Source organism: Vanessa atalanta, chromosome 20, assembly GCF_905147765.1.
Source record: "Vanessa atalanta chromosome 20, ilVanAtal1.2, whole genome shotgun sequence".
In the NCBI taxonomy this organism is placed as follows: domain Eukaryota; kingdom Metazoa; phylum Arthropoda; class Insecta; order Lepidoptera; family Nymphalidae; genus Vanessa; species Vanessa atalanta.
In genome coordinates this window covers 905,167-930,367 of record NC_061890.1, presented here as the reverse complement: position 1 = coordinate 930,367, position 25,201 = coordinate 905,167, and the positions used below count along the sequence as shown (strand labels likewise).

General features: G+C 32.7%; 1 protein-coding gene across 1 annotated transcript; it reads right to left on the bottom strand.

Annotated features, from left to right (window-relative positions):
* Positions 1-443: 443 nt before the first annotated feature.
* On the bottom strand, positions 444-25,137 carry LOC125071940 (serine protease gd-like). Its single transcript, XM_047682383.1, has 9 exons — positions 24,835-25,137; positions 6,046-6,211; positions 5,440-5,643; positions 4,747-4,840; positions 3,691-3,908; positions 2,584-2,745; positions 1,715-1,830; positions 1,128-1,272; positions 444-699 (listed from the first exon to the last, which is right to left on the bottom strand). Exons 1-9 carry the CDS (start codon positions 25,033-25,035, stop codon positions 485-487), a joined length of 1,521 nt encoding a protein of 506 aa, XP_047538339.1. The 5' UTR covers positions 25,036-25,137; the 3' UTR covers positions 444-484.
* Positions 25,138-25,201: the final 64 nt, after the last annotated feature.

Here is a 25,201-nt window from a genome sequence, read left to right as displayed (position 1 = left end):
AGATACGTCGGTTCCCCATGTAGATTTTCCTTTTCCAATGAGAAATTGGCGACCTAAATTTGAACGAATATCAGCCGGATCCATAGATTTTTAGACCTGATTTGTAGTTGTTTTAGTGTATTCTTATCCAATTTCTAACACACTCTAAACCACATAAAATAAATTAAAAAAAAAATATTTTTTTTAAATAACAATTTCTTGAGTTTTTTAATTTACTTTTGAGAATCAATGTCTATGATGTCTACACTTAAAACAAAATTGTAAGGCATCAGTCCAAATAAAATTTCGGCTGCTGTTTCGGCTTATTGAAGAAATTAGTAAAAGGTATTTAAGTGGATGCATTCGTTCTGGACTCCATCAGTTGATTACATATAATCAATGTTACAATTAAATTACTTAATAAGTGGCGTAAATGGATAAGGTAAATTAACAACACAGTTAAATAAATAGTACTTTAAATTTTATTAAAACTATTGTTCTATAATTAAAGGACGGAATTAGACATGACTTCATTAATCCATGGTAAATATTGGGCGGTGTCTGTGAAGACGACGTAATCGTCGAGATTACAGGTGCTTTCACCATTTTCCGTCCACAGCGACAGCGAAACTACGCCCCGGAGTCTCCATCGGCCATTGTCCAGGATGTAGAGACCACCTCCAGAGTCACCTAAACACGGCCCGGACCCGCTGTGATCTCCTGCAATTAAAACAATATGTATTAGGCATACAAAAATATCCCAGTGGGCAGAGTTATTGGATATATTTAAAAAAAAAAACTTCTCGAATCTATAGTCTCGAAAATATAGTTCGTACACATGTGCATCGCTTGGTTAAATATATTGTTCATAGTGTTAAAGATAACGTGTCCTTAGTATAAATCCTTTATAATCCAGGCATGACAAAGCTACCAATATTTTGGTTTTAGTCTGACAAATGGTTTAGGTTTCTTTAAAGGATAAACAACTTCGTACTTTTTATATCATTAAATACTACTCGGAGCTATCGAAAGACCCACCAGCCAGTATAAGGATAGCGAGGCCTCGAGGCCTAGGGGCCTGTACGTGGTTTATTACGACACTAAATGTTGTTACATAAATTGGCGATTATACACCAAATACAACTGACCCGCGCACAGGGTCTTCGTGGAGGTCAGCTTGTGGAACTCGGGCTTGCTGGCCCTACACGTGGCGGTGCTGACGATGGGCATCTGGACCATGCGCGGCTCGCCCTTGCCTCCGGGGCCCATCTCGTTCGCTCCCCACCCTGCCACCTGAAAAATAAACAATTATTAGTATTTAAATAGCTTCAATAGCGCAATGTAATGTAAAAAGTCGCAGGATCGGTCCTGATCCCTTGGCCTATTTTTGTTCAGAGTCCTAAGACAAGTGATCAGCTTAAAAGTAGGGGGTAAATAGGAATTATTATTAAATAATAAATAATATTAGTAATTCCTTAATTCATTTGGGGCATTACTAGTATTATTTAAAAAAAGGCAAATTATATGCATTTTCTTATGTAATAATTACAAAGATAGAAACAGACAGTTACACTATCAAATGTAGTTTTTGTTTTAAATTTATTTTATATCAACAATCAATGTTTAATGAAGCTATTTTTACTACGCCATTTTTTTATTAATATATCATTCAAGACATATGTTGCATAGAGTAGGCTGTTAATTAAAGTATATAGATATGCAAAAAGTAACTTACCACTCCCGATTTTCCGACAATTCGGTTGAGATCTGTACTGCCGCTCCACAGACAAGCCGGCTTGATGAAGTTACTCAGGGGAATATCCTTATCAAGCGTCAACACCAGTAAATCGTCTGAAAAAGATTTGATTTCCCATTAAGTAATTGTATAAGCAAGAGGAAATTTAACTAGGCGTCGCTTGCTAATAATATAGCTCCGCTTGCGTGTTGTTGGTTGTGTTAGCTTAGGTTATCATAATTTTATCAAATTCTGTTCTTTAGTTCGGCCACGATAGACAGACAGGCAGAGTTAATTTCGAATTTAGAAAAATAATGATTTTTAAAATATAGTTCCGAAACGTGTAACTCCAGTTTAAAAATTTATAATTACGATTGAATATTAATTGATTATTACACAATGTTATTCTTGATATTCGATAATTATTTTATCGCGTCCCAGATGCATAATCGTATTTTATTTTGATGATGTTCCATTCACTCAATTTAATCATAACGGAATATTAAGAGAAAAAGCATCAATATATTAATACTAGCGGAATATTATGAGCTAAACTGCATTCCGAGCAAGCGTTCTCTTTGGAAAAATCTCGAAAATTTGACATGCCTGATTTGTGTTTATATTTCATCTAGTAATCGGCATTGAAGTAAAACATTGCGAGAAAAACTGCACGCAGTATCCTAACCCACCCGCTTTGAGCCAACAGAGCGAGGCCTTTTCTCAGCAGTAGGACGTTTTTTCAATACTTACCATTGTTAAATTCTGGGTGGTGTGAGGTTAGAAATAAACGTCAGAGTTTTGTCTGTATGGTGAAAACAACTCAAACCTGCTCATCAAAGCGAGAGGTGAGACTAGCACATGGAGCTTACTTGCGAGGGTGGAGGCGTTGTAGGCGTTGTGTATGGAGGCGCCCGTCAGCGTGCGGGTGACGGTGATGTCATCGCTCCAGTCCTCTAAGTTGTACACGCCAGCCTTGACGACTATGTTCTTTATGGACGTGTAAGAGCTCTTCCGTTGCATGCAGTGGGCGGCTGTCGAAGAAATGTCTTTAATGATACCGTCATTTTATCACGTGGAAGTATAAATGGTACAGCTAGACGGTTTAACCAGAGGTACCCTGAACCTTTAACCAAAGGTACCATGAAAATTAAGTTTTGATGTTCTAAACTTGTGTTTGAAATTCTCGTGTTCAGCGGTAGAGAGAATCCGTAAGTAAACCCTTCTATTACTACTGCTCTAACACAGGTTGTATTAAAGCAGTAGGTGAAATACGCTCAACTAAATAGTTACTCCCAGAAAAAAGAGGGGGCGTTAGAACATCGTAGGATATTTAGATGATGTTACTTTACATTAAGATTCTAGACAATTGGATTGATATATGAAAATAATACTTTTAAATTCTCAAATCCAGTTTTTTAATAAACGATGACGTCATCCTGACCGATTACGTCCATAGTGACCAATCTCAAGTAAGACCAGGCAACTAAGGAAGACTTCCTCGCTCTCATCAAGCAGACTATTTCTATTCATATTCTTTATATGTAAAAAATAAAATTTACAAAAAAAAGACCCGCTGAGTTTCTTTCGCCGGTTCTTCTCAGGTCAGAGTATTTTCTTTTCCGAACCGGTGGTAGTGTTTCAGTTGACTATCAATAAGTGTAATGCTTCTATATTGAATAAAGGAATTTGGGTTTGAGTTTGTGTTTAAGCTCATAACCGATGGGGTGATGGGATGACCGTAAAGAATTCAGATTCAGGCATAAGGCCAATAGTTTTAGGGCTTTCCAAGACACGGAAGTGTACATACTTCCAACTTCCTCACTCCGGATTGTGAATGAAAATTTACCAACAGAAAAACTCGATGAAGTTTCATCGGCTCGATCTGGGGTTTGAATCCAGGACTTCCAGACCAGTGGCCTAAACTTTCTAAGACTTCAACGATAAGCAAAAAAATATATACGATCAGTTCCACCAACCTGTGACCACGTGCTTTTCAGATATTAACGTTCCTGCACAGATATAACTCAAACTGCTAAACTTTCGTTTATAAAGCGCAACCAGCCATGGCCATTCTCCTCTGTCGTAACTTAATCCATTATAAACCAATGGAACATAATCACGAGCGCCATCTCCGCTAATCCCGCATTCTAAGGCATTTAATGAGCCACCAGGTTGTTGAGAGTTTTGTCCTTTTCTGTGAGAAATAAAATCAATACACATACAATACTTTGTAATTGTTCAAGTATATAAAACACAACATTCGTTATTAATTGTAAGCTAGTCTATTCCCGCGGCTTCAACCACGTTTTTAGGAAAGGAGGGGCAGGGTCTTGAGTGCTGATCGGGCTTAAAAGATGTCTTATGCGTGACACGATTAAGAGTATAGACGTCAAAAAATACAAATTAGATTAAATTTGTAAAGTTTATTTTATTAAGTTTAATTAATTTTTAAGTGGAGTGGATCTATTCACTCATGGGCGTACCTCCATGAGTGAATAGATCTATTATAAAGACGAGATAGCTTAAAAAACAAGTGAACAAACAAACTTTCGCATTCTTAATAGTAACTAGGATAACCGGAGCCTCAATTCTAAAAAATTGACAGTTTATCGCAATCGAATCGAAATATAATCGTTGCCGTTCAATCGCAACGATCCTGTTGCGATTCGCTTACAGTTGGATCGGATAATATTAATATAATTGGATGGGATCGTATCGTAACCGATATAAATAATTACGATTAAAATCGAATAGAATCGGGATCGTATCATTACCTTTATACGTTAGTAGAATTGCCCCCAAGACTATAAGACACGGGTAGGGTTGTAGCCACCAAGGTGTGACAAAATGAGTCCAATTAAAATATAAACATGTGTCATTTCACATTTTTGCCACTGAGAGACGTTTTGGTAGGATAGAAAATGAATGATATAATAATATAACAGTTATATTTCCTGCTTGTTTTACTTTTAATTTAAACCGAAGCATGTATAAAACTAGTATTCTAAAACGATAAAGATTTTTATTCTTACTCAGATTGTTTTATTGGCCAAGTTCTTTTAGTAGTCAGCCTTGTTGGTTTACGCGTGGTCGCATGGAATCTTTCTGTGGTTCGCGTTGGATCTTCTAAAATAGAAAACAAAACGACTTATAATAGCTACCATTTTTTTTTTCGTTACTTTTTTTATTTATTTATTATAGACTGACATTTATATTGCATATAATAATAAAAACTCAAAAAACAAGTAAGCAAAGCAAAGCAAGATAATAAACATATACGATTACGTTACAGAATTTACTATACAATAAATAAATAGCACTACAGTCGTCTGAAATAAATGTAAGGTAGATAGAAATAACAATAAAATCACACGTTTGAAAATCCTTAACTTAAATTATTTAAGGGCAAACGAATAATCAAGTTTTGTAGAACGGAGGCAAAAACAAAATAGTTTTTAAAAAGTACCGACTTATTACTATCTGATTATAATAACAAATAACAATAAAAAAACATAAATTACTTAATTAAAACATAAAACTACTAAAATGACAAATTGTCTATGTCTCAGAAATAATATGCTCGAAGAACCCAAACTTCCCGCCAAAAAATAAACCCAAGCCTCGGTGACAAGCGCGCGTTCTTTTTTTAAATATATTACGCTACAAGGTATTGAAGCTTTAGGCGGTAGGTATAACAAGCTTTACATATTTAAAACAAAACTCACCCTCCTCGTTTGGTCGCAATGGGGATTGATTATTAACGTTATTATTTATTGTCTGTGATGGTGGACTTTGCACGTACTGTATTTCAGGAGGCGGTGCTTGTGTAGGAGGATTAATCATTGCATACAGTCCATTAGTTCCCGATTTAAAGAACAACATGTGCTGTAGACTTATCGTTGTGACGTAAGCTGCACCCCCTGGAGTATCTGTAATTATACATTAAAATAATTAACTATTTTTTCTGAATGAACTTGACTGTCTAATGTAAGCTAAAAGACTAAATTATAAACGCTGTCTAAGGTTCGATAATTGGTATCAAGGGTCGGCCGAATGGTCAGTGACTAAGCTTGGAGATGAGTAGATTTTACATTTCTGCGACTTAAATAGCACGTAAAGCCATTGGCCATTGGTCCTATCAGAATTTGAAGTCTATAAGGTCGTGTCTGATTGCTGGCTTAATCTTGTGCTTGGGGGTAAAATATTGTTAAGAAATTTGCATAAATGTTTCAAATGACATTTTGCCGCGTGAACTCACGACGGATCTTTGCGCTTTTGGAAATTGTACCAATACAGTCTAAAGATTTCATATTTTGGTATGTTTGTTTTACCTCCAGTTGCGTAACACACTACATTCTCATTAACTGTGAGTGCAGTCAGCTTTGGCAGGGGAGAAGTGACGGGGAAATTGACTCTGTACTGCAAGGGCACTCCTCGGTTGAAATCTTGAAGTAGGGTGATCTCGGAGCCTATTGGCTGTACGCTACCAGGAAATGTCTGTAAAACGCAAGAAATATAATTAATAAAAACAAAAGGGATTTATAAACATAGCTTGACTGATTTCCATTAAATTCAAAAGAGTCTCGAGATGTTTTGCTCGTATTAAAAACGTTTTTCAATTTATATCAAAGGAGAGAGGGGTACTCTTTAGGCAAGCGGCCATATTAATCTAACCAATCGTTAATCTTGTTGATAAAAACTTATAAAGCCTCAACAGTTCAACGATACATGTGTCGCTTTACGATGTGAAACTCGCAGGTAAGACCCTGATGCCTAGCATCACTTGTCATATCCCACTAGACTATATGTCAAACCAGCAAAGTGGTAGTAGCTAGTAAATTTTCGGTGGGAAAATCTTAATCAGTATTTAAATCTATGGTGCCAGAAAGCCATGTATGAGTAAGATTTTTTTATGGTATAGGTTGGCGGACGAGCATATGGGTCACCTGATATTAAGTGGTCACCACCGCGCACAGACAATGGCGCTATAAGAAATATTAAACACTCCTTATATCGCCAATGCGCCAACACCTTGGAAACTAAGATGTTATGTGCCTGTAGTTACACTGGCTTATTCACCTTCCAATCCAGAACATAACAATAGTACTGTTGTTTGGCTGTAGAATATTTGATGGGTGGTACATACCCAGACGGGCTTGCACAAAGCCCTACCACCAAGAAAGCTATGTCGGACACCTCTATAATGATTATTCTTTATTTATATATAGTGAATTAATAGTTAAACAAGACCTACATACACCACGTGACTAGTTTCCACGCGCGTCTTCGGCAGTGTTTGAGTGGATGGTTTTAATTGTTAAGCTATGTGCTATTCAAGTCTATAATCTATCTCTATGACAAATTTCATTCAGATCCGTTCAGCCGTTCTGGCGTGATTGAGTAACAAACATTCATTCGTCCAAACTTTCGTATTTATAATATTACTAAAATTCTTCAAGTTGTTTTTAAAGAATAATAAATATTAGTGTCAATTACATTATGTTTATAATTGTTTATTCTGAGTACGTTATTACTCCTCTATTATTTGCTTAGTTTCTGCAAATCTGCAGTATTTTCTATTACTCATCTAATGAGGTAGCGTTTATTGTTACGGCTACGCTACACTGGGCTCGAATTCTACTGACAAATGATCACTGAATCGCAATAGAATCGTTGTCATTCAGCCTTTTTCCTATTCTACTAACACAACGATCCTATTACCTTTCGTTTTTTGAATCGGAATAAAATCGCGATCTTATCGTAACCGATAAAAATAAGTAGAATTAGCCCCCTGGTTAGGCATCATCCACACATGGCGACTGGTAGGTCGTAGACGCATTCGGTACTATACAGCGTTTATAAGAAAATCGATTAAGGTTAGCTGTTAATGATTATTTTGTATTTAGGTATGTAATAAAATTAAATTCAAAATAATCTTTATTCAAGTAGGCTCATGAAAATACTTTTGAATCGTCGTATTACAGTGTTGAATTAAATGGAAAACTAGTTAGGATATAGATATATCGACAAAAACCGTCAATCTCCAATTACAGAGTATGTATTTTACAGTCATAGTGATTAAATAGCTATTATACATAATGACTGGTAATTATACATAATATCAAAATTGACTAGACAATGTGATAAATTAATCACTTTATCCGGATATAATTCATAATAGCGGGTCCACCTTAGCCAAAGTAATAAATATGGTCTAATTTACTTTATAAATTAATTAACTTAAATAACTTTATAACAATGTTAATTAACATTTATGACAATGTAATTTTAATTATTAAAATAAAAATTATAATTGTTACTTTTCAAATAGCAGTATAATATTACTACACATATATCTAGGTATGTTTAAGGCAAATTGATATAATATTTTATAGTCTTTACCGATACCTAGTTGTTTTATTACATCCATCCATCCAAGTATTCGAAGATATTATATAAAATTACTAGTTAATGTGATAAATTCTGTGTCAATTATCAATTTATCTGAATTGAGTAGAAATTATAAATAATGGCTAGATAATATAAAGAATATTCGGAATTATTACTTTGGCTGTAATATATCAACAAATACTAAATCTACGCTTTATTTTATCTTTAATTTAATCTTGTAGTGAGTAATACGCTTTATCAATGTTTTATTTTGTTATAAGCTTAATTTTCTTTAGATCAAGTTAATAATAACCATGGAATCTTATTATAGAAACGATTACTGTGTCCCAGGAAGGATGTATTAACATTGCTAAGTCGGAAACTAGGTTTTATTGGTTTACTTTTCCTCTTGGCTGTACATTTATTGTTCTTACAAAAACACATGTTAAGAAAAACATCCAGAAGGAAGTCTCGAGTTCCAAGATTATAAATAGACCTAACAGCTCTTTTTTGCTGTTCGAAAACAGTTGCAATATCCGCAGCATTACCCCAAAGCAAAGCGCCGTAAGACATAATATTACGAACGTAACCAAACTATACTGATCGATCAGTTTTAACATCAGTTACTTGTCAAACTTTGCTAGAACGCGTGCATCTTAACCGATGATTTCGGGTTCAAAGCCAGGCAGGCACCACTGAAATTTCATGTGCTTAATTTGTGTTTATAATTCATCTCGTGCTCGGCGGTGAAGGAAAACATCGTGAGGAAACCTGCATGTGTCTAATTTCAACGAAATTCTGCCACATGTGTATTCCGCCAACCCGCATTGGAGCAGTGTGGTGGAATATGCTCCAAAACCTTCTTCTCAAAGGGAGAGGAGGCATTTATCCCAGCAGTGGGACATTTACGGGCTGCTAATAAAAAAAAACTTGTCAAACTTTTCTAACCGCGTATGCTGCGGAGGAAGTCTGTGATTTAGAGTAATAAGATATATTATTAGCCAAGCATCTATTCAACGATAACATACTTTCATTTTAAATAAGTGCAATAACCCATGAAGTAAATAAACATAGGTACAGAGGTAGTAATTTATCAGATACGTCACGTCTCTGAGTCTGTCGCGTTTAACACAGCGGGCCAGTCCCTACGAGGAAAATACGAACTGTAATCAAGTTATTCACTGATTATATGTTTTGCATACTGATGCGAACACTTAACGCCATTAACAAGTTAAACTACGCGAATGATATCCCCAGTTATACTTAGTCTTTTTTTAAATATCGTATTTTACAAAAATATATAGGTAATTATAATTAAACGAAAAAGTACAAGAATATCATGGTATAAGTACACAGTCAATATCCTTTATTAATTATTGATTTAAAGGTTCCATTGATAAACTAAAAGTATTTAAAATATTTGATATATATATACATATATGTATAATAATATCACACACAGATCCGGGTGCATTTGAGGATAAAACTGGAAAAAAACATAACTTAAATAAATTAACATACTTTGAGGCAAATTTTGCCTAAATTTCGTAGCGAACATTGGCCAATTCATATTTTATAAAACTAATGACATCAAGATATTCCGAGAGAAGGATACGCTTCGGCTAAAACTATAACGCACATCAATGATGTATTATTGATACACCAAAACTTTAGAATGTGGAATTATAAAACTAATATAAGTCTTTAGAAAAACATTAAGTTCTGTTTGAATATATGAAACAGTGATAATTATATTGTGTTTATATGTCAAGAATACTTATAACCGGTTCAAGTAACCGCAAACTTTATTTACATTCGGCTTCTTGTCTTGTACGAGCTCACTCATCACATATTGTAACGCCAAACAGCAATAATTTTATTGCTGTGTTCCAGTTGCATGGGTGCGTCAGTGTAACTACAGATTACACCTTGGTGGCGCGTTGGTGTTGTAAGGGCTTGTTAACATTATTTTATAGTGCCAATGTCTATGAGCTGTGATGACCATTTATCACCAGATAGCCCATTGGCTAATGGCCCTCTAACTTAAATAACAAAATAAAACTTACCAGCTTTGAGGTACAGCACAAATAAACTATCGAGCTATGTCACGCGGCGCAAGTTTAGTTTTTAGCGAATAATAAAACTTTATATGTATATTTTGAGGCTCACAAGGTTTTCGGCGGATATTACTAAGGTGATACATTATCTTACGATTTTTTACATATAGAGATAAAGATACAACCAAGATGCAGGGTTCATGACTCTAATACAAATCGCCGAACGAAATACTCGCTAAAGTTTACTGTGATATAGGGCTTAAACCGGTTTTGCAAAACGACAAGAGTATTAGTTTAAGGTTTAACAGACAATGATATTACCATATTCATAATATAATCATATTATTAATATAAGTAGTACTATATATATCGCTAACACATGTTTTGAGTAGGTACAACAACAACTTGAAAATGATATGACTATTAATACTCTTTATTCTAGTAGCTGTCTTAAATAATTACTCTTTATCGTCATGTTACCGGATCAAATTTAATGTAAACCTACTTTTAATTGTATTTAAAAGGTACATGAAGTTGGCAACACCAAATTCACCAATGAATTTTTAGGTACTAAGCGAATTCGAATTGGTTTATTTACTTCCAAAGTTACGATAACAGCTTCGTCGACGTCCAAAACGCTAGTTTTTCGCAAATCACTACATAGTATAAACCAAAGTCGCTTCCCGCTGTCTGTCTGTCTCTATGTAAGCTTAGATCTTTAAAACTACGCAATGGATTTTGAAGCCGTTTTCTTTAATAGATGGTGCGATTCAATAGTAAGATTTATGTGTAATATATGTATAATATGGTAGAGAAACACTGATAAATTTAGATGTTTCTTCTGATGTGATTTCGTAAATAAACTCAGTTTTTGCGCGTACATTGCAAATGCTGGCTGAACCTTACGGGATAGATCAAAATATAGTACTACAGTATCGTACGCCTTAAAAAGGTCTACAAAAAGTCCGCAATAGTATATTTGTATCTCTTAGGCATAACTCACAATAAATGGCTTATTTACGAAGCGATTTTAAGTAATACAGAATTAATCCTAATCCAATTAAATACATTGTGCATTTAATATAGATCAATAAGGCCTTTTACGGCATGTAATTTAAATGAATATTTTCGAAGATATTACAGATTTAAAATGCAAATCTATGAACGTTGTATATAAAGATAATCTGTTTTATTTTAATTTTCAAAATTTCACTCGTGCGAAGCCGGGTAAGTTCGCTTGTCGATTATATAAATTCGTAGATTCTTCTAGAAATCTCGATATTTTCGACCAATGATGTCGCGTGAAATGTTGATTTGTGTTTTGTTCTCTTGTGGTTGGAATAAACAATAGATTATAAGACGTTCTGTAAGAAAAAACTCGAAACAAATGACATTCGCGTGAATGTCAAAGAATGATATTGATCAGGATGCATGTATTAAAATGGCGTATCACTGTAATTCGTGAGCTGTCCACATTTCCCGAGTAAGATTCGAATATCTTACTCGGGAAATATGTTTTCACTTCGGTGAAATCTTATAGAATTGCAATCCTGGTATGTAGGTACGTGGCGTATAAACATATTTGTTTAATTCATGTTATTAACATTGACTCTATATTTCTCTTTATTTTAAGTACGTACTTCGTTTTAATTTATTGATTTTCTTTAATGATAAATACTAACAATAATAATCATTAATTTCGGTGTTTCAAATATAGAATCTCCATTAGTTGTATAAAAATCTGTCAAATGTGTTTAAGGTTTTAATAGATGTATTTGTTAAAATTACTTTATATTCCGCATAACGTATAAAACGTTGCAGATTATTAAAATATTTAGAAATGCTTATCAATAAATTAAGTTAATTTTTACCCTATCAATTAATGTTTCGATTATTGGATGTTAATTTGACTAAATCTGCGATAGCCAATCAGAAGCGTTGGCCAATCACATCGACTACTGAATCATCGTTGAGCACGGCGGGATAACGACGGGCGCTCTGGCTTTGAGCGATCATCAAAGACATAGCTCCAAAGTGAAATAATATATTACAATTATTGAAAGTAATTACAGTGTTTAATTCAACTGTTCTAAGATCCCTTTATGTGTAACCAACACGCGTTGGAGTAACGTGGTGGAGTTAACTCCAAATATCAATCAAAGGATTTTTAAGGTATTTTTCCAGCAACGATATACATGCTGACTGTTACTTTCTACTTTATACAATATGATTTTGTATACATTTTAAAACATAAATAAACTTATCATCAGTTGAAAGGAAGAAAAGCTAAAGTGCCAAAATTATGCCTTTGGGAAATGAGGTTAAAACGTATGTTAGTCAACCTCATTTCCCAAAAGTGCAGTTATGGCGCTTTACCGTTTCTCCTTTGTCGCTAAAGATATATTTACATATTAATAATATACTTTAAAGGCTATTCATTTCAATCGCACTTATAATAACTATTTAAATTTTATCCATGCGTACTATAATTAGGTTTAGGTTTAAAGAAGTTTATTTCCAAAAAGAACAAAGTTCGCTTACAAAGGAAATTTTAAAATTATAACTACAATTAGGATATTACAAATAATAAACAGTAGTGATATTAAACAAGATCAGTGAAATCCTCTAATATATGGGTTTCGTTTTTTAAATATATTTAGAGATTTTGAATTTACAACACTTAGAGGCAAAGAGTTATAAAGCAATAATTAATAATTGTGAGCAAAAGCCTCATTTCTCCATCTCTTCTTCAGGGGCGCTTGGAGTTTATTCCTCAAAGCTGCTTCAGTACGAGTAAGTGGACATTTAGCAGTTTCATATTCAACTATCCTACAACTCCGAGCGAGATGAATTATAAATGTAAACAGTTACAGAACCCTAACTGTTCAATTGAAAAGAAAAGAACAAAAGTACATAAATCATAGTATCACCAATTAAAATAAAATAAATGACATGACATGAATTAATAGTAATTTCTTAAATTTGTGTAAAGTATAAGAAAAGTATTATTCCTTTTTCAAATTTTTCAATTGTCATTCAGATATTTTTTAATTATATAGATACTGTGTATTTTTTTTTTTTACATTATATAAAATCGATATCGTAATATGGTATTCCTGTGATATGATTTGCTTTTCTAAGACTGCTTCAATCCAACCATACGAAGGTATTTCCGTTTCTGCTTCTGTACATCGTTGCCAGCTATCACGAGAAAATTACCCATTCTAATTACTTTACCAATTAATTTCTTTATATTAACAACAAACGAACTCGTATATTAATCATCGGATGATTAATATGACGAGGAAAATTGTTGCATTGAAAACATACTTAGCAATTGTTGTATAAATTTAATATTAGTATGATCTCAATAACTCGATAAACTATATAGTCCATTCATCTGTCAGACCCAAAGTTGCTCGGTGGGACAATATATACTACGGTCAAGCAATACTTAGTACTGCTGTAATCCAGTTTGAAGGGCGAGTCAGTCAGTGTAACTATAGGTAGTAGGTACGAGGAATATAACATATCAGGTATCATGTTAGTAGCGCATGGACGATGCAAAGAAAGCCACGGCGCCAATGTCTTTGACAGCCCTTTGGAAGGACAGGGCAGGGCTGACCACTAACCATTAGGCGGCCCATTCGTCCGACATATATCGTAAAAAACAGAACCGGATTACGTAACTTTTTGAAATTATTATTACTTGCGAGTTCCAACAGTGACAGCCCTACTGAATTTGTCACCGTCACGGCGCCGGCGCGTCAGTGTGTAAATATCTTAGAGCTAGACACGTGACAAGTGAGTCTTAAAACTAAATTATTTCGCAAAAATTCAAACAAAATCAATCTCATTAATAAGCCATCATCATTTCGTAATTAATTTAACGCATCCGATTACATATGCTGAAGAATATTTAAATTGATTTGGGTTTTCAATAAAGAGGTTTAATTTTCTTAATAAGATAAAATATAGGCATATTTCTTCAAACAAAATGTAATAATTTATTCTGATTTACTTACATATGATTTATATGATTTAATTCCTATGGCTTCTACTAATTTTGAATCACAATATCCTTCTACAGGTCTTTGTTTAACTTGTGAGTACAAATTGACATATCACAAATAACAAAAATGTATTTTGTTTAAAAATAATAAATCTTTTTTTTTTGGCCATGAATATATGGCAAATACTATTGCGTAATCAGGAATTTATTTTTATAGCCAAAGACATATATATAACTGACTACATACGACAACAATGTTTTGAATCATAATTTATTTAGCACGATTTCCTTATAAGACTGATTAGATGTCTCCGTGACAACTTAAAAATTATATTATTAAACCGGCCGATTATCGTGAAATACTTATACAGTAAAATAATTTTAGTTGATACATGTGTAAAAAAACACAACATTAACGAAACCCGCGCATAAAATTATTGTTCTTGTTTTATAATTTACACAAAATCTGCATAAATTCGTTACGATAGACTTATTATAAACTATACTACAGTTAAAAGTTACCGATATATATAATGTTTGATGTAAATAGTAACATATCTTCTCCCGAGGTTCCAGTCAATGTACTTCAGGGGTCCTTCAGGGATCCGTTGTTGGTCCTGTTCTCTTCCTCTTTTACATTAATGATTTGCCATGTCTGTTCAGAGACAAACATGAGATTGTATTGCTATATATAGATATATGCTTAAAGCTGTATTGATGTGCGGGGTTTCATTTCGATGATACATATGATGATGATATAGGGGCGATCGTAACTTGTATTCATCGACATGGTTCGTCAAAATGGTGGTAGAGGTGGTTTGACGGCATAACTTTATATAAAAGAGGCTTTGAAGCTCACGTGATATCTTACATGGGATTAACAGGCGTAAAATTTACTGTAATGCAAGATGCATACTTGATACCGCTCTGCTGCACAAGTTCGACAATATTGCGAAGACATTGGGATACTTCTTCTTCTACTTTCACGCAGCCCGGATCTTAATCCCATTAAACGTGTTTGGGACAGTTTAAAAAAAGCTGTATATGTGAAAAGTCCTGTGCCCACAACAGTGTAACAGCAGTATTAAGAACAGCGACTTCACAAGAATGGACTAATATTCCGCAAGACCAATTAATAACCCTATTGAGATGTATGCGGAACTGATTAGAATCTGTAATAAGGTTACGTGAAGGCGAAACCCCTCTTAAAAGAAAAAAATCTGTGCTTGGACTTTTTATTGTAAAAACATTTTTTTCAATAAACCAACTAAAACCAATTTTTCGACTAATATTTTCATTAAAACATTTATCGTTTTTGTTCAAAAAATTTTAATGGTTCTTTCCAGAATACAAAAGGATATGATACTACGATAGCAGCGAAGTATTCTATGGAGTTAACGAAACAAATATAGGTTACAATTTAATTTAACAGGTGTGGATGTAGCGCGACTGGTATTTTTCACAGTGTAATGCCTTATAGCTTTTTACTTTTGAGCAATGCAGCCGATATAGATACAAACTTTGTCCTGCAGAAAAGGGCTAGTCCCGCAATTTATAATTTACACTTTAAAGCAGCATTTACTAAGCAGTAAATTAAAATAAAAAAAGTGTTGACTGTCGCTTCTCAATACAGACTTGATAATGTAATGTGTTTTCGAAAAAATATGAATGAATTTACTAGAGATTGTGATGTGCGCGCTATTTATACATGGAACAAACATAAACATGTTACTCCTGTTACACGGGGTTCGTAATTGTTTACAGCAAAATACTGATGGCCGTTAGGGCCGACGAGTTCTCGAGTAGCGACCATGGCAGCAGCGCAGCGTGCCGATCTTTGGGGGAGGCCTTTGTCCAGCAGTAGACTTCCTTCGGCTGAGAGTTGAGATGAGATGATGACAGTAAAATGATTGTTACTTATTTATATCGAGTAAGGGTCGTGTCTCTTAAACAATTTGTTCATTTGGATCATATTTGCTCACTTCTTTCCCAACATAATTCACTTTTAAAGTGTAATATACACTTCTAAACATTTTAGGGGCCAGTTAAAAACAGCTTACAATTATTGCATTATTTTATTGAAAAAAAATCAGGAATTTTAAGTAGTAGACAGAAATCTAACAGACAAACAGAATTCTAACTGTCAACTTCCAAACACTAAGAGTCCTAAAAAAGCAAAAACAGATCCAGCGCCTAGGTCTTTTGCGTTCATGTTGAATCCAACATCCAACAGGCAACAAATCTGTTGTCTCATGGATTAGGAGCTATTTGTGCTTGAACACATGCGTACATTACAATCTGTCCTGGGTAGGAATCGCTCAGGAAGTAAGGAATGATATACCGTAATTCAGATCATTCAGGGATCATTAATAAATAATAATATAAATTTAAAACAACGATTAAAAAAAAAACGAAGAGCCAACTCTAATAAAGTATATTTTGATTAAGATATACGATGTACAAAAACGAGGTATAAAACCTTTTCTGAAAACGCTTTTCTACAAAGATATAAAAACAATTCTACAAATAAGAAACCAAATGTCATTATTTAAAAAAAAATATCATAGTTACGTTACATATACGTACGTATCCATGATTATCACTAGCAACCCAGTCGAATAATGTACCGTATTTTTTTTAAAGGTATGCGGTGACCACCTCCCTTCTTATGTTCACTGTATATTTATATTTTTACATATAATATATTAAATAAAGATCAAAACATTATTTATTCAAGTAGACTCATAAAACACTTTTAAATCAACATCTTACAATATTTAATTAAATGGAAAACTACCACCGGATCGAAACGTAGATTCCGGCAAGAAACGCAATAGTTACTCTTTTCCACCATTTTGATTTCAGAGTTTATGTCAATCAAATACGATTTTTAAATATCGCTTACACGCTTTTTTATCATTAACATATTAATTAATCATTGTTTTTTTTTTACATGAGATATAAATTTATTAATACGTAAAGATGAAAATGTGGAATCTTAGTATAGATACGTATATCGTTTCTCAGGAACGTGTTTAACTTGAGAGTTTTTATACCTACTAACGTATAAAGTTAAATACGAGCTTGTATAAAACGAAGTTTTACGATCATTAATATTCGTTGATACGATATTCTTTATGTGTGTGATTTTTACTTGTAGTATACTTACCACAGGTAGCTAACACACATACATTGATATACCGATTGAGGAAAATATATTTTAAATACCTATAATAAACAGTTACATTTTAAATTGCTTATTCACTCCACAAACGCTTGACTTTCAATCAATATTATAATTCATTTCTAGCTCAGCGGTAGAGAAAAATAAAAAAAAAAAAACTAAATGGGAAATATCGTGTCCTATTGAATTATTATTATATATACGATTCAATTCAATGATGTTTACTTGAATAAAATTGATTTGATTTGATTTGAAGATTCCTCACAACAATAAACCTCAGCTTAATCGTAACCGAGGATAATTGTACTTATTTAATAATAACTTATATTGTCTATAATACGATACTGATTATTCTGATCAACTTCGACCGAACCGCAAATTTGTGTTAGTAGAATAGGAAATAAAAAAGGATAACGAATGCGACGTACAATTACGTTTCGATTGGATTGTGATAGAGTGACAATTTGTTAGTAGAATTACCCTGGTTCACTGTCCAAACAGCCGAAACAATATTTAAACAATAATAATGAATCATACGTAATACACGGAACAGGCAGGACAGGAAAAGGGTTAACAAAATTTCATTTTGCCAGTTTCCCCAGAGGTTTTAGATGCATATTTTTTTAAAGAACACTAACAGTTGACGTGTCTGTTTCATTGTTTAATCTTGTGTTAGGATATTAGCGGATTAGTTCAGGATGTAACTTCTACTTTTACAACCCATTTACCGTTGATATAGTGAAGTTCAATATGAATACTTTCTTTATTTATTGCTTAATATGATTCTACATATATTTATAACAATTTCATGAAATTTATTTATAAAAAAGGCTTTAAAGAATTTTATTATAGAAGTAACTACTGTCACCAATTAATAAACATATTGATTATCTATAAGATTTAATACATAATACTTAAATAATAATATTTAATACATATAATTTATTTAACTTAATACTAGCTACCCGTCTTCTTCACACGGCCACAATAAGGGTCTATATTAAACCTTTAGATTGAATAACAAACATTTTAAAAAATCTTGTTTTTTCCGACTAGGAAAGTTTAAATTCTCTGCTTTTCCTTACTATAATATGCATGTATTGTACATATAAACTGTTGAATCACTGTTCATTGATGAAAACCTTAAAATCCGTTCCCCAGTTTGAAATGTCTAAACGTCAGAGTGCTACAATGTGAGTATGCTATGCCGGATGCCCTTATAAGATGTGTATAGAGAAAATAAAATTAAAAAATCCTAACATAACCTAACTTAATACATGTACATATTCTGTTTTAACATTTTAAAACTAATCAATAGCATTACTTGTCACGACATTTTCCTCCTAGCACGAGACAAATTATACGCACCAATTAAACACTTATAACTAAAAGGCGCTTTCCCGATTGTTTTAGTCACGCGATCTCGATTATATTTTATATTATTACATCTATTGGGCCACCTTGGCATTGATATAATTCTCGTTTAACTTCCGTGTTTAAATTTAAGTTATTTATGTTTAAATTGCACGCGTCCTATCATCCCGTATTTTTTCAAACTCAAACTAAAATTCCTTAATTCAATACAGAAGCATTATACTTACTTATTGATAGTCAAATTAAACACTACCACCGGTTCGGAAAAGGAAACACCTTGACCTGAAAAGAACCCGCAAAAGAAACTCAGCGGGTCATTTTTTTTTGTCAATCTAATTTAAAATTGACAAGATATTGATGATGTCCTCTTGACCGATTTCAGTCAGCAAAGCGCAGGAGATTATAGTGTACAAGTGTATACACAAAAATAGGTGCACTCTCCAATCCCTCGCCCTCATAATCCGATCGGATATCAAATCCGACACGACCAATAGCTTTTACAAACTTTCTGAGACACGGGAGTACCTATACGCACTCCAAATTCTAGACTTTGGGCTGCTACTGAGAATCTTTCGTCAGAAAAACAACTTTTTATCGAATCGGCTAGGAATATAACCAACGATCTCGGTATCAGCTATCTGATTTGCTAGATGCAAATAGACCAACGAGGTAGAGAAACCCAATTGTTTTAATCAACCCATTAATTTACTTAGATTCTGACGTATTATATATAGCTATAGTTGGGTTTTGCCCGGTTTCTCTACGTCCAAAGTAGAAAGTTGAAAATACCCAATAAAAAATACCGACAGTGATTTAGTAATATTAAATTTAATATATTTTTACGTATATATTTATGATTAATTCAACCGAATATTATTGCCAAAAAAAGGGAAATAGAGAACATAAAATTGACTGAAAACTTTTGTCGTCTTTTAAAAATCAATGATATTTATCAGATAAAAAGTATCTCGAAAAGTAAAGGTATCTCATAATTTGCACTGCCCTAAATTGAACAAATTACAATAAAAACACACGCCGGTTTTGACTCTTATATTTTTTTGTATACAACAAGAAATCACTGAACCATAACTTGGGTGCAAACGACGCGCCAACAAGTGGTCTTGAAATGTTCGTCAAATATATTTCAAGATCAAAGTTAAATTAATTTTGTATAACTCAGATGAGTATTTGCTTTAAAATGATTTGTTACAAAATGTAATTCTGATACAACTATTTTATTTCTGTTTTATTGTTAAATTGATTCCAAATAATCCTTATTCCAGTGGACATGCTACATGATTGATTTGACTGTACATACACAAGTACATCTACAGTTCCGAATGTAAACTTTACCGAGAAAGAAATAATAACCCTTTATCAGCTAATAACATATATAGTAAGCTTTACAGTTTATATCGTTTGTAATTAAGATGAGTATATATAGGGAAAAACAAAACAGTTCAGTACCTCTTTATACCATAGCAACGCGTCTCGGCTTCACACGGGTACAACAAGGGTAAATAAAGAACTTTTAGAAAAAAAAAACTTGTTTTTTGAACTGAGAAAGTTGTTTTTCTCACATTTTTTGCTTATATATAATTTATAATATCATTTGCTTATTTATAATGTGTATTATGCTTGTATTTAATTATCATTACATAGTATAAGACAAAGTCGCTTACCGCTGTCTGTCCCTATGTATGCTTAGATCTTTAAAATTACACAACGGATTTTGATGCGGTTTTTTTAATAGAATAGGTAGATTGATTCAAGAGGAAGGTTTATATGTATAATACATGCACAATATAGTAGAGAAACACTGATAATTTTAAAGGTTTCTGAAGGGATGTCGTAAATAAATATATTTTTTGGGTTAACATTGCAAACGCTGCCACCTTACACACACCACCTTATAAGGGTCTTCAAAAAAGTCCGCGATAGTATGTGTTTATCTCTTAGGAATAACCGGCGATAACCATTTTTATCCTTTACTTTTTACGAGAAATATAAAAAGCGATTTTAAGCAATACAGCATTAATCCCTACCCAATTAAGTACCTTAATTACATTGTGAATTTAATATAGATCAATATGGCCCTTTACATCAAGTAATTTAAATGAATATTTTCGAAGATATTACAGATTTAAAACGCATGCAGATTATGTATTCGAGAATTTTGTTCATTTACATCGAACAGTCATAAAAATTTGAAGATGAGTTACCTTTAAATGCCAGCAGAAATCAAGTTTACACAGAAAAATTAATGTGTTTTCCAAGTTGATTACCTAAATTTAAATACTCAGTTTTTACGTCACAAATTCCACATTCCGGTCTTAAAAATAAAAATAACAAAAAATATTTCATACTTACACACATATGACGTTATTTAATCCAACAACTTTTTGTAGTCACCATGGCTCAACAGACTATAACGACTTTACCTCTACAAATGTTGTTTATTAAAAGTTTAATGAACATTGTTACTTTTTGCGAGTATCAAATCAGAGAAGAGAAAAAGTGAAATCTATTTTCAACTAAATACTTTCTGTACACCTTAAAATCTATTTATTTATAAAAGTTGCGATACGTTCGCGATTCTATTCCAATGCCATTTACACTAAGAAAACGGTTAAACGACAACAATTACATTTCGGTAGCGATAAAGAAGTGAAGTCTAAGAAATTCACCGGAACTATTCCTTTTTTAGAATACCGGGGCTGTGCACATTCACAAGTAAAGTCGCCAGTAACAGCGAACCTGTAACGCTTTCCGAAAAAACGGATTGGGTACCGCTGGTTTGATACCGTTGAGTCCTCAATTGTGGTACCGGTTTCTTCGTGTATTATAGAGCGTCTCTGGATAGCTAGATTAGAGACCCAGTAGCTGACGTTGCGATCGAAAAGAAAATAAAACCCGGAACAACTCAGGAGTGGCAGCTAGTCCCAAATAATTGATGAGTATTTTGAATATTTGAGTTAATAAATAATAATAAATAAATCCGAGTAAATCGTGAAATTTTATATGAAATGACTTGTTGAATTGAACTTCCTCTCAACAATTCCAAGGAAAATTTTGAGACGCTTTGTTTATCTACTTAGAGCTACGTCACTTGTATAATAATATTATATTTAGATGCAATATAAACTTGTGTATTTATCGCTCACTTCCTAAGAACTATGTATGTAATTGAAGTTCAATTAGGTGCGTCGTATAATTCATAGATTCATAGTTATTAAAACGTAGTTAATTTGCAATGGTGGAACATATTAATCATAGTTTGTATGAAGTCTTCTAATATTGTCAGAAAAAGTTTCATTTTATAACAAACAATATTGGCGATAAACTGGAATTAAAAAAAAAAACTTAAGTCAACAGACTACCAGCGTCTTGTCCTTTCGCGTTCCAGTTTATTTATAAAACATTAGCAGCCCGTAAATGTCCCACTGCTGAGATAAAGGCCTCCTCTCCCTCTGAGGAGAAGGTTTGGAGCATATTCCACCACGCTGCTCCAATGCGGGTTGGCGGAATACACATGTGGCAGAATTTCGTTGAAATTAGACACATGCAGGTTTCCTCACGATGTTTTCCTTCACCGCCGAGCACGAGATGAATTATAAACACAAATTAAGCACATGAAATTTCAGTGGTGCCTGGCTGGGTTTGAACCCGAAATCATCGGTCAAGATGCACGCGTTCTAACCACTGGGCCATCTCGGCTTATTTATAAAACGCAAATTATTATTCGCGTTGTGTAGAAATATCGTTTAGTTACATAAATTGTCTGTCATTATTTTTTCTTATAAATTTTCGAAAAATTCGAAGACAATTTTACTTTATCTTCATAATTAATCTTTTAATCTTCATCTATTTATTTATGACAAATATTTTTGTTTTTTAATAAGCATCCGACGATAAGTAGTCTTCACCGCCCTAAGACATTAGTACTGTAACAAACATAAACCAGCCCTTATATCGCCCATGCGGTTTTGAGAACTAAAATTTTTTTTTTCTATTTTATTAGACGGTGTATCAGAACTGAGCTGGTCTGTCCCTTGTCACACTGGTGCGCTTAACAATAAATGTAAGACTATACTGTATTCCAATCGAATAAGGAATAAAGATAAAAAAAAAAAAAATCATTTACGTATGCCGGGCGATTCGTTAATAGCGGTTCTATATCGTGCCCTATTAACAGTTCCGAACTAATATATCTTTATCTGCATTACCACACTATTCCACTAAACTACTTATATTCACTATAATTTTACTTCCAGTTCCGTTAGAAGTTTCGTCAACGTTTAAAAAGCCATGTTTTCGAAAATCCATAAATCATTAATTAATATCATAGACTATTCAAGCTGTCGATCGAATGATATTGCGTCAATTCTATGTTAAATGTTGTTTATCTGGCTTTACTTTGTTATGGTTGAAATATACTATAAGTATTGCATGGGAGTAGAATATATGATGAGAGATATCACCCAGATATCAACCCAGACGGGCTTACACACGACCTTAGTCACCAACTATTATCCTCTTTATAATTGCGATCGTGCTTTAGACGTGAACGTGAAGTAAAAAACAGACTAATACAGTTACTCAGACATTTTGAATATTAACACAGATTAAAAATATAATTTCTAAGCTCAGTTTGGGGTTATCACAAACATAACAGGGAAAACTCTAGTAAATTATCAGACATGTACTACTTCTTTTGGATGTTAGTATAAATAAGGAAAATGTCAATATATATTCTAATTAGCCGTTACTTAATTACATGAAATGATGTAATTATGTTGTATCGTTTAAATTGTTAACTTTTTTTATGATTTAATATTTTTTAGAGGAAGGAAAAAACTGTACACGGATTTTTTTTTATATAAATTCCCAGTCAAATTGTATTTCAACACGCAATACAAGTTTTTGTACTAAAGTTAATAATAACCAATTAAAAGCTAATCACGTGTTAACATAAACAAAAAACCGAAATATTGAAGAAGAGTTAAAGAATTAATAATGTAAATTATTATTATTTATACATATTATAATTATATAAATAATAATATGAACTCTTTGTTGTTTCTGTATCAGTGAAATGAATTATTATCGAAAACTTTTCATTGTTAAATGACGATTCAAAAGTGCTTGTAAAAGCCTACTTGAATAAAGTATATTTTGATTTGTTTTCATTTAAATAATCCGGCATTGAACAGTGCGACTTGTGTCAGTCTGCTGTATTAGTTTTTTTTTTAAATTTCTTATTATTATTTCATAAGTTATTATTAGAATTAATAATACCTATGTTATAAATAAATTTCTAATAATAATTCTTATATTTATACAAATATGATAATAAATATTACATATTGTGAGACTTTAAGGACTATTCTGACGCGGTGTGAAGAAACCCAGAATAACATCATCCCGATTAAAAAATATATATATATTAATAAAGTAAAATGATTAACAGCTATCAACTACACTGTCAAAATACATTAAAAAAACGAGTTTTAATTCAATCTCTGCAATAATTAAAAGACAAGAATAAATTTATTACATAATATGATCAAACAGGAAAATATTCAACTCAAATAGTTAATTAGAATTGAGTTCAATTTCACATTGAAAATGAAATTCTGTTTCAAGATATATTCCGCACATTTTAAAATCTTGAAAAAAAAAGGAGTAATTAAGTCCACAACTCCAAGCATTCAGCGATCATTTATAAATATGTTCATAAGAAACAAATATTAAAAAATAAAACCATTTTTAAGTTACAATAGAAATATTAAACATACGATCAACTAATTTATTAAACATGTAACTTGTTTATCAAAACAACCAAATAATATATTATTAATACTTATAACGCGTGCGTTATAACTTATAAGTATTAATAATGATCAACTATTTGTTTATCGATCTAAGTGATAATGCTATATATATATATATATATATATATACATATGCATGATTATTACAATAAGTTTTATTCCTCATTTAAATAAGTTTTTGAAATATAATATATTTTGTGGCAGAATATTTTTTATGCATAAAATTCTAAGACAAACGTCCATTAAAAAAAAAAAAGATAAATACTTACTGATGGCAATCTTGCGGCTATTGTGAAATTAGCTCTGACCAACAAAGAGGGCACAAAGCCGAGTGATTGCAAATTAATCACCCCATGCAATCCTGTACCATCACTTCTATACTCAAAATACTGTGGACAGGGTGATTTTACATTCTGCCCACACACACTCAAAAATCCAACACACACGAAACTAAAGAAGACACGATACATAGTTCTTTTATTATTTTTCGCCGATTAAATATAAAATACGACGCATTTTAATACAGAACATAAACGTGTTCTCAAGTCAAGAGTACGAGATATACTAACAAAGTGTCTTTGTCCGACCTCGCATCCTTCAGACCTGTGAGTGGTATACTACCAGCTAATGGACACC

Coding starts and splice junctions, on each gene's coding strand:
- LOC125071940 (XM_047682383.1), bottom strand. CDS start 25,035: ATGTATCGTGTCTTCTTTAGTTTCGTGTGTGTTGGATTTTTGAGTGTG. Junction 6,212..24,834: donor TAGCCGCAAGATTGCCATCA/GTAAGTATTTAT, acceptor TGCGTTTTACAG/ACATTTCCTGGTAGCGTACA. Junction 1,831..2,583: donor CAACGCCTCCACCCTCGCAA/GTAAGCTCCATG, acceptor AATCTTTTTCAG/ACGATTTACTGGTGTTGACG.